The 10,439-nt window shown below is 39.7% G+C and overlaps 1 protein-coding gene across 7 annotated transcripts; it reads right to left on the reverse strand.

Moving 5' to 3' along the window:
• Window positions 1-1,742: 1,742 nt before the first annotated feature.
• LOC131255999 (E3 ubiquitin-protein ligase RGLG2-like) lies at window positions 1,743-10,107 on the reverse strand. Of its 7 annotated transcripts, XM_058256978.1 has the most exons (11): window positions 9,871-10,107; window positions 7,960-8,184; window positions 7,479-7,563; window positions 6,747-6,887; window positions 6,107-6,220; window positions 5,660-5,757; window positions 4,907-4,986; window positions 4,723-4,828; window positions 4,463-4,587; window positions 3,980-4,049; window positions 1,743-2,355 (listed from the first exon to the last, which is right to left on the reverse strand). In XM_058256978.1, the coding sequence occupies exons 2-11, from the start codon at window positions 8,083-8,085 to the stop codon at window positions 2,026-2,028; spliced, it is 1,275 nt and encodes a 424-aa protein (XP_058112961.1). In that variant the 5' UTR covers window positions 8,086-8,184; window positions 9,871-10,107; the 3' UTR covers window positions 1,743-2,025. The 7 variants fall into 7 exon arrangements, with proteins under 7 accessions (XP_058112961.1, XP_058112960.1, XP_058112962.1 ...); XM_058256977.1 differs by lacking the exon at window positions 9,871-10,107 and having other exon boundaries at window positions 7,960-9,298; XM_058256981.1 differs by lacking the exon at window positions 9,871-10,107 and having other exon boundaries at window positions 2,251-2,384; window positions 3,973-4,049; window positions 7,960-9,304.
• Window positions 10,108-10,439: the final 332 nt, after the last annotated feature.

Below are 10,439 nucleotides of genomic sequence, written 5' to 3' on the forward strand. Positions count from 1 at the left end.
CCGAACCATTTCCTTTCCTAAGAACAGGAAGAAATCTCACCAAAACGTTTTTCCTTATCCTGTTGATCCTCTGCAGCCAGTATTTCCATTGCCAACCCGGATTCGACCTACCATTTAAAAGAGACACCACCATCTTGGAATCCGATTTGACAACAACCTTAGGGAGCCCCAACTGATGGCAGATGGCTAAACCGTTATACACAACACGGAGTTCAGCTCTGGAGTTGGAGCCTACTCCGTATTCCATCGAGAAAGCAAAAAGAAGCTCTCTGTGATCCCCTTTACAAATTCCACCACCTCCTGATGGGCTTGGGTTGCCCCTAGCAGAACCATCAACGTTCAACTTGACCCAGCCAATTTATGGTCTTTTCCGCTTCACAATCTCTGTATCTTTCCTAACCAGCATGAAACATTCAATGCCCAATTCCCCGAAAACCGAATGATTGGCCTTAGGCTGCCATGTAGATATGGAATTATCATTACACAACGAGGATAACCACCACTTCACACGAGCGATGACTGCTGACGCTAGAGGAGATTTCCCATTGAATTTTGCAGCGTTTCTGGAAGTCCAGATCTCCAAGAGAATAAAGCTTGGCGCCAGCCCTTGCAAACCTGAGTTGCACCCCAGCGAAGCTGAATGGAGCCACCATTGCGTCAGTCTACCTTCAACCGAATGCTGGATCATGGGGGAGAGGTTAAAGATGGCCCCAAAATGGGTCCATACTTCAGCCGCAAGGATCCCATAGAGGAATGTGTGATCGAGGGTCTCACGCGGGCCGACAATCTGGATGCCCCGCGCAGCAAACAGACTTGGAGGCTAGCTAAACCCCTCTAGCTTTGACAGAAACTTCCACCGGAATGGCTTTCTTCAGTAATTTCTAAACAAACATGGAAATTTTCGGGGGCGTTTTAACGTGCCATTCCCATTTCACCCAGCCCTTTCCTTGCTTGATCTCTCTAGTAAGCTCCCAAGCCGACTTGACTGAAAAGGAACGAAAAGTTTTGAATGGCCAGAAGCAATCTTCAGCCTCATCCGATAGACAGAACTCACCCTGAAACAGGAAATTGAGGACCTCCTAGGGAAGATAGGAATAGACGGAAGGAGGGAGGGGGCCATCCATACCAATGAAATCCCAAATCTTTGGAGTCACCATAGACGACCTCTATTCCCACTCTATTCCTACTAGACTTCATGGTTTTTGGCCAAAAATGGTAAGCATCCAATTTGGCCCAACCATGTTACTCTCCCAACTTTTCTAAGCCCTCTTCATGTTGGGCACGACTTCTACAACTCGAAGTATCAAAAGTTATATTCTAATTAAAATTTACTATTTATAATAAAAACGAAAATAAATGGGACTATTAACCGTCAAACTGATGGAATCTCGCAAATCCAGCATGACAACCCGATGTAGTGGGGTTGGTAGGCTTAAGTAGCTTCTCCTACCCAAAATCATATATAATAAGTTGAAAAGCTCATCCCAATTTGTGAGATTCGACTGATTTAAGGTTCTAGTGGTTTGGATCATTTCCACCTCTGATCGGGTCTTCTTTGGTCCATATTTGCCATGAAAGTGTCTGCGATCTGCTCTACATCAACTCTCAACTTCCCAAAAAACACCTTGTTAAAGCGCACACTTGTATGGATATATAGTTGTCTAAAAACCCAGAGTCCAACTGTTTACTTTACACATGCATGTAGCAACCAAAAAAAACCATACGATCTGAAAAACAAGAGCTTCGAAAGCATTGGATGGTCTGTGCTTATTAGACAACATCTGGCTGGCAGGCCCTCACCAACATTTACAACCATTCGAGCCTCCCAAGAAATACTGCTACATAAAGTTCATCTTTAAAGAGTGTTGGCAGTAGTCATGAGTTCGTCCTGGTTAGGCCTTCCGCCAGCTCCAATGTGGGAATAATTCTAGACATATGTGACATGTCCTTACTCTCATACACATTTTAGGCATTAGGTGTTTTCATTGCATCAAACTTCCCTATTGAAGTCCTGATGATTTCACATTAAAGGCCGGTTCTCCTCTTCTTCCTTGAACTGGCAGTGATTTTTTTGTTCGCAGAGATGTTGTCGTTTCCTGCAGAGCTCTGATAGTCAGCATTCTCTCCTTTGGGCGAAGGAATCAGAGTGTCGTGAGTGTTGGTCATTGAATCTTCCAGGTCCCTCCTCCTCCTTGATCCAACTCCTGGAAGTGTGTTATTGGTCCTGACATTTTCTTTAGATTTCCTGGTAGTTCTTCGCATTTTAGCTGGGGACTTTCTAGTTGATTTCAAAGGGATAGATTCTTGGTTCCTCTTTGTGGGTGATGATGTATCATTTTCGCTTGCTTCGCATATCTGCAACACCATGATCCTCGAATTTTAGGCTAGACATTGCAATTGTAATTAATTTGATAACATGCAGAACATGTTAGAATCATGTATGCATGTCTAAGCTGCTGATAAAAACACAGTAAGAAAGCAAAACTACTTACATTAACTGAATTTCACAGTCATATCATGGGCATAAGCATATCCACAACTACCATCAACTATCACTTTTCTAAATCAAGTATTTTATTATAAAAGTTTAATGCAGTAGCAGCCATTTCCAACTCGATCCATGCCAGTCCTATCATGTTATGATGATAACTTGTACAGTTCATGCATAGAAAATGAACCATCATTTTCAGCTCCGTTACCAAGTTCTTCTTTATTCAAATGCTCCAACAATACATTAACTGTTTAACTTGAGTCTCATATAGAGGACAATCTTGCACAATTAAATTTTTTTTTTTTTAAGATCTATTTACATAATTTTTTTAGTATGCAATTAATTCGGGACCCTAGTCAAACACATTCAACTCTACTAGAAGCGATTTTAGGAATTAGAATTGCAACAAACACTTAAAAAAAACAAACAAATAGGCCCATTGCTTTTAGCGAGCATAAGATTTTAGTAAACAATTAATTGCAATTATTTATTGAGAATTGCTTACGTGAAAATAAATATGTTTGGTGCATATACGTGAAAAAAAAAAAAACAATTCGCAAACAATTGGCCCATGTACACAATCAGAGCTTGAGATTATTCAATTTTTAATTACAAATTGACCTTTTGGGAAAAAAAAAAAATTTGTCACAAATCTTGGAACTGTTTAATTCACTGAATCAAACAATAAGCCCACCTCAAAAAAAAAAAAAAAAAAGTGAACATGTTTCTACCATGATATTTATGTGACATACACTCTGTCCAATAGTTGTGAAACCTCATGTTAGGACTTGAGCCAAGTAATTAGGGCAATCCAAAACTCAAGTAGGCCACACCACAAGAAATACTAGGATCACATGCACACCATAGAAACCATATATTGTGTGTGCCATCAGAAACAGAAAATAATGGGATGGGATGCATACCATAGAAATAATTTTGGGGCCCACCATATTGTGCATGTGCCATTGGACGCGTTTGTCTGACAACGTGAATGCATCAGCTTAATAAGCTCATTGGTTATTACCAATACTGAATGCACTCACAGACAAGCTATCAGCAAATGCCAAATACAAGTTACATGGGTGAGGTCTAGGCCGTTCATGCGTGAGATCTGGGCCGTTCATCGGGATGTGCCCCACAGTGAAAGAGCTTACCCCCAAAATCAGGCTAGTCAAATCATCATGCACGCTAAGTTTCACATTCAGCATAGGGGTGATCTAACTTATTAGTGGACTGGCCTGACTTTTGGGCTAACTTACAGATTAGTGGACAGGCCTGACTTTTGGGCTAAGTTACATCCATCATGGGACTGATGAAACAGTCGAGATATTGTGCAAGTGTGCCACATTGGTGTGTACGGGCACTTCCTTGTGGCATTTTTGGATGGGCTTCTACAGTTAGAATTCCTTGGCATCTATCACGGAGGGTTCATCACTGCATTCTTTCATCTAAACACACACCAAAACATCTTACTTTACAACGTAATACCTGGTTGTCGAGTTGAGAAATTTCTCGTGGCGGAGGGAGAGGATCCCTCACTGGTGTTCCCTTCGGGCAGCTGAAAAAAATTTTAAAAAAATAAAAAAAAATAAATAAATACAACAATTGCTCATTAGCTTGGAAAATAGTTTGAATGCTACCAGCATGCATCCCCATGTGCAAACACGGCACATGTGTGAGGTTTGGGCCAATTGGACAGGACCACTCATCAGGTCACCTAACATATATGTTGAATGTGGACCATGGGCTATCTCTTCTTTCAATTATCCTTTGTTTCATACACCTGACTTGTCTGACGAGTAGACCAGCCTCGTTTTGCACAAAGTAACTGTTGGGGCCCATCCTATGAATCGACTGGATCTTGCTAACGCATTAGGTGATTATTTTTGGCGCTTGTAGATGGTTACTAGCAACTAGAATTCCTCAATTAATTTAAATCCAACTCATGACTCCCAAAAGATGTGTTAATACCCCAAAAGTTTGAGTTCCATTGTTGCTTTGTATTGTGATGGTATTTCCATCAATGCCTCCAGAGCAAACGCCGTCTCCTTGCATGAGGGGATGTTTCGCCCCATTATCTCCGTGAAATTCACAAACTGCAAGGGATAAAAGCAATAGTTCTATGCATATGAGCCCTTTTTTTTTTTTTTAATGGGAAAGTAAGCTCTTTATATGACTGTTATTCCACACACAATTCAGTTTCAGAACTGTTCATAGTTTGGATTTATAACCTGGAAATTATCAAATGCCCGAGCAGGTATATTGTCATCGAATTGACGCATCATATCCCAAGGTCCATCGCCAACACCAACCAGAACGATTGATAAAGGGTAGTTACTGCAAAAATACTTAAAATCAGAAATGTTCAGATGATCCAAACTGTTAAAATCACAACACATGGCTTCCGGTAATTACCTAGCTTTGACAATGGCATCAATTGTATCCTTTTCTTGTGGACTTATTTCACCATGACACGTGTCCACACTTCGGGTCACCTACATCAAGTAAGCATCAAGAGCATCAGTATTTAGCAGCTGAAAGCACCGGCGTTACTACAACTACGAAAGGAAACAGAACATGAGTGGTGGAGCCCACTTGAAAACGGCATGGATCTCACACACGTGCCAATCAAGAGTAAGGTTTAAAATCCCATTCTCATGAGCAGTCCTAGCAAGGATCCAGTATTCTTTCTTCTCAAGTCAACCAAACATACATTCAATGACATCACATTCTACATTCCATAACTTAAAATATATATATATATAAACAGAAGAAGAAGAAGAAGAAGAAGAAGAAGAAGAAGAAGGTAACAAGCATCCAGAGAAAGCAATGTAAAACCCAGACCAGACGACAACCAATTTCCGTGGGCATTTAGGTCCAACAGCTCAGACCTTTGTTGATCTGTTCTGGCCCAAGAATCTCTATAATCTAAAATCATTAAAAAAAAAAAAAAAATTGAAAATAAAAAGCAACCCACACCCAGCACAGCGGTTTAGGCATTTGATTAGTGAGTAGACATCATGGTTTTGAACCTTGATGCGTGAATTTTTCTTTCGCTTAAGAAAACAGTGGACCACCAGGTTGACCCATGTGAATTTCAGTGTGTGGTTCCAGTCAGACCACCGCATCCTGTCTGGGTTCTAAAACACAAGGAGAACAAAAACAGACCTGTCCATCTGCGATGATCAGAAGCACATGATACCGACCGTTACTCTTCTCCACAATGCCTATAGCAGTCTCAATAATTGGAGCGAACGATGTTGGTCCTGTTACAAAGTAAAGGAATCAAATCCCTTCAAGACCCGTAGCAGATGCATGCAAGATCAAGACCACTCATCCAGCAGGCCCCACAGTATAAAGGACATGGCCCCGAAAATCAGTTTCTTTGGAGAATCCTAACCACGAGATCAGAACATAGGCCAAAATCAACACCTTGTTTTTCTCCTCAATTGAGTAGTCAAGATCATCCAACCAGCCTGATTTTTGGGCCTTGCCCGTATATGGTCAGGCCCAGGCTAAGTCTCCCAGATCTCACAACCTGCCTGACGTGTCCCCATCGAAACTCGTGCAGTAAGTCGTATGCAATTCGCATTTGTCAGTAGAAGATATACCAACCAGATAGCTTAAGATGTGGAACTATTTCTCTATATCGGTCCAGTGCTTCCTTGAAGCCATTACATGACCGTCCATCTTGGAAGAAACTAAAAACTTGTTGGTCATTGGTTGATGCTGCAAGACAGAGATAAAGACACTCCCTTAGTCCTAGAAATTCCAAATATTCTTCCAAAGTCAAACATGCTGTGTTCTGAAGAAGGCCAATGGTAAGAAGCTAGGCATTGTAGGAGAACTAGGGCACAGGGCACCCTCCTATGCACAGTAACTTAAACCCGAACCACCCAAATGGTGGGACCCATTGTATGTTGTTCAGATACCCAAAATGATATTGATTAGACAATGCTTACCAGGATAAATGGAAATTCGTTTGTTGAATTTGGACCATTTACTAATTTTAGTTTTCACTGCCCATTAGATGTCTACTGATCAGCCAATTAGCAGGATACTTCTGCTGTAGCTTTTGGAGTAGTCCTCTACACTATGTCCATTATTTGCGTGATTTGGATTTGTGGTACAAGCCATGTGTACTGTAGGAGTGCAAACACCATCACCGTAGTTGTGGATTATGATATCGTTGTCAGGACTCTATTACTACCCTATGAGGAAACAGAGTGTGTGAAGCAGAGCATATATGACTAACCATCTCCAAATCCAAAACAAGGGATAAGGTCATCCTCATCAAAGGCAGAAAGGGTCCTTCCAATAATAGATATTGCCTGTTCATATGGATTTTGTGAGTCGCCGATGTGATGTAAGCTCCGACGGTTGAAAGAATTTATACCTGACGGCAACAACATCGGCCATAAGTGTCTCGAGGGTCCAAATAACCAAACAATGTAAAGCAATATATAGTCTATGCCGTATCAATAGGAATTTGATCATGCAAAGGTAACAAGCATTTAGTAATTGAACCTGAAGTAGAGAAATGCAATGACTTCTACCAATAGGAGTTCTAATCCTTCGATCTAAACATGCCAATGTGAATGAGAGATCTGGCATGGTTTTTCATTTCCCACCTTGTACGTGCCATGGAGCAAAAGTCAGGCTGGCCCAATCATTGGGTAGGCTACATATGTATAAAAAATAGACAATTGAAAATTTTTCTGATAGTCCACTTGCAACGTACATGTCAGGGCTACCTGTTGATAGGACGGGCTGAATTGTAGGGCCATGCCACACACATGGTGGGCACAACCTTATGAACAACCCAGATCTTCCAGAGACATGCCACATCAGTATGTCGTAAGAGCAAGATTTGAAATCCTATTCCCGTTACCAATTTCATTTCTATCTAGTTAAAAGAAAGGTATCATATGGTTTTGAGAGAAAACATCAAAAAAATGAACCACAGAGCCGAGATTCAGGAGCTTACCAGTCCATTCATTGCTCTTAGTGAAATCAATACCCACGATGAGATTGGCACACTCAAGACCCGCATTGGCAAGAGCTGCTGTCACCTGAAAAAGAAATAATATAATGTGAAATCCATGTCAAGAAAATGCGGCTTTCATGTGGTTAAAATTCACCAGCTAAGTAATCTTTAAAATGGAAGGATGTTTAGGCTGCCTTTGAATGCACAAGTGAATTGAATTGTAAACATTCATCTTAAACAAGAGGAATTGTAATCTGGGATGTTCCAAGGCATTCCTCTTCCACAGTGAGGAACATCTGATCAGCAGTTTGGATCAATGAACCATGGGGCATACATGCAGTGAATCATCTAACGAATGGGACTTTCTAATTCCTCTACAAATCTACGGTCACCATTTGTTTATTTCAGTTAGTTACAAACATGGCTTGTCAAATAATTCAAGGAAAAGTGGCAAGGAGAAAGGAAAAGAGTGTCAGCATACCTGCTCGTGCGACTCATAGTAATTGGCAATCCTTGAATACTTGCTATGCGATCTGCTCGGCACTTTGGATTTTATATGGTTGATAACATGGGAAAGGCTTTTCATCTTAGAGCTATTCCCTCCCATGATTACTACTAAAATTTCTATATGCTTAACAGAATCAATAGCTTTATTCTGACAAATGGCTTTCTACCACCAACAGAACTGTCTGATCACATCGTATGTCTGCACAAAATATCAGATTACCTAGCTTAATATGTCATACTAGTAAAAAAAATGATGCCGCAGAGTTATTGAAACGTTTTCTTTTTAGAAACAAGCGTAGTTTGCTCTGAATTTTTGTCATTTGGATAAAAGGACACAGGAAAGAAGACACCACGTTAGTAATCTCGTGAGTCGAGATTCATGGCAGAGAGAAGACCTATTTAACTTATCACGGTATCAATATGGGTAGTAATAAATGAAGAGTACTAAACAGATATCATGTTTCCAATCGAGTAAAACTACACAGGTATCATGCAACTGTACTGAAGAACAGGAATTTAAAATGAAGGAATTATATGTTCTTTGGCAAGGTCTTCGTTTCATACAAGTGGGGCCCTTCAAAGATGGGCCATAACCCCAGAAAAAAAAAAAAAAAAAACCTCAATAGGCCAATCTGGACCATTCAATTTGAGGCCTAGAAATAGATGGTAAAGAAGAAGTACATCAAAGGTCCAAAATCAACAGAAAGGGTCCAAGACTGGTGGCAGCGAGGGGGGATTTTTGGGGCACAATCCCTGTGGGCTCAACAGACCATTGTTCTAGATCAAAATATCAGGCCCTACTCATAAAAACTGAACCAAAAGAGAAACCATTTGCATCTTATAATCCACAGAATCTAATCAAGCTGATTCAACTAGAAACTAAAATGATCCTAGCAAATCAGAGATACCGATAGAATTATTGCACCTCAGCACTTGAAATTCAAAGAGAATTCCTTCAAAGGTATCTTGTCTTTAAAAGAAGATATTGATTCTATAAGAAGAAAAGCTATACTAAAATCAGACAGTAGAATTTTGAGTAGACATTAATTAACAATTTGAACAGATTCAGTTGGAGTCACTGAGCCCATTAAAAACCAAACTCAAATCACAAGTAAAAACAGTGTCTGAAACTAATTTTCAATGGAAAGTGACCTAAATTATCTTCAGACTAGCGCCAAACCATAATATAACATATCAAGAAGAAGAAAAAGGTACCATGATATGGCATACCAAACACTTATTTTGCACGTCTCAGTTCATGAACAACGAAATATGAAGTTAGAAAACTGTGCTAGCCATCAAAAATTCAAAATTCAAAAGAATATTATCTCTTCTCAAAAAAAAAAAAAAAATAAATAAATAAATAAATCAGACACATCTATCTAGAAAATCCAAACCGATTATTAAAACCGAAAAGTAGAAGAAAGATTTTTTTATTTTTTATTTTAAACAAACTGTAATTCAACTTCCCATAAAAGAATCAAACCATAACACCATCCAATCAAAATTCGGTTAGAACCTGAGTTAGTACCGAATTGGTTCAACCACCAAGTCACGCTCTACAAAACTGAAGAAAAAATAAATCCTGAGGTGGGTTTTCCTTGTCGGTGTTTGTGGAATTGAATAGCGGGTGTACCTTTCACAGAAGAATTCATTTCCACAAACACCAACAAGAAAAACCCACCTCAGAAAATCCTCATTCATATAAACAAAACAAGCAAACTCAGACATAATTGGAATTTAGACCCTAAATTCCAATGCAGACGCAACAGTACTAGAAAAAAGGAGTGTACGTATCGAAAACAAGGGTGTGAATATCAATTCCCAGAACAGTGAAGAATTTATACAGTTCCATACAGGGAGAACAAGAATAAGAAATACGAACCTCCAAAAAAAAAAGGAAAAAAATCCGCATTCGGAAGCGCTGAGACTGATTTGGAAGGCACACGTCCTATTGTTTTATACAGGTGGGAAATAAGCCCTTAGCAAAATCCAAGAAACGGCGAGGAAACATCCTAGAAAGATCCATCTGTATCTCTCTCTCTCTCTCTCGATTTCTTTTTTCTTTTTCTTTTTTTTTAATGAAAGCATGAGTTACTGAGTTTATGAGAAATTGCTGCGTCAATGACAATTCGTTTCCCATGTTGAATGAGGGTTGCAGAAGTTTTTTTCCCGAGTCCAAAAAGATTTTAAAAATTAAATAAAAAATGTAGTAGTTACGGAGGAACTTTCACGATACCTTCGTTACACGAGTCGAGCTTGTGCCTATGCCAGTAGTTAACCCTGGCTTCAACTCGGCTTCGCTCGGCCCTTGAGCCCGACTGGCCAGCTCAGCTTGGTGCGGTTAGCGTAAGTTACTTTAAGTTAAGTTTAAGCTTAGATTGTATTTTCTCAAACACATAAAGTACATCTTCGATTTCTTAAAAAATTTATAACAATAACATCACCTTATAA

The sequence above is a fragment of the Magnolia sinica genome, chromosome 9, assembly GCF_029962835.1.
Source record: "Magnolia sinica isolate HGM2019 chromosome 9, MsV1, whole genome shotgun sequence".
NCBI classification, from domain to species: Eukaryota; Viridiplantae; Streptophyta; class Magnoliopsida; order Magnoliales; family Magnoliaceae; genus Magnolia; species Magnolia sinica.

What these genes read in the sequence shown, in the direction of transcription:
- LOC131255999 (XM_058256978.1), bottom strand. Translation starts at nt 8,085, where the DNA reads ATGGGAGGGAATAGCTCTAAGATGAAAAGCCTTTCCCATGTTATCAAC. An exon ending in ATGGAACTCAAACTTTTGGG is followed by an intron (nt 4,050 to 4,462) that starts GTATTAACACAT and finishes AATTTTTTTCAG; the next exon opens with CTGCCCGAAGGGAACACCAG. An exon ending in TTTCTCAACTCGACAACCAG is followed by an intron (nt 2,356 to 3,979) that starts GTATTACGTTGT and finishes ATGGTGTTGCAG; the next exon opens with ATATGCGAAGCAAGCGAAAA.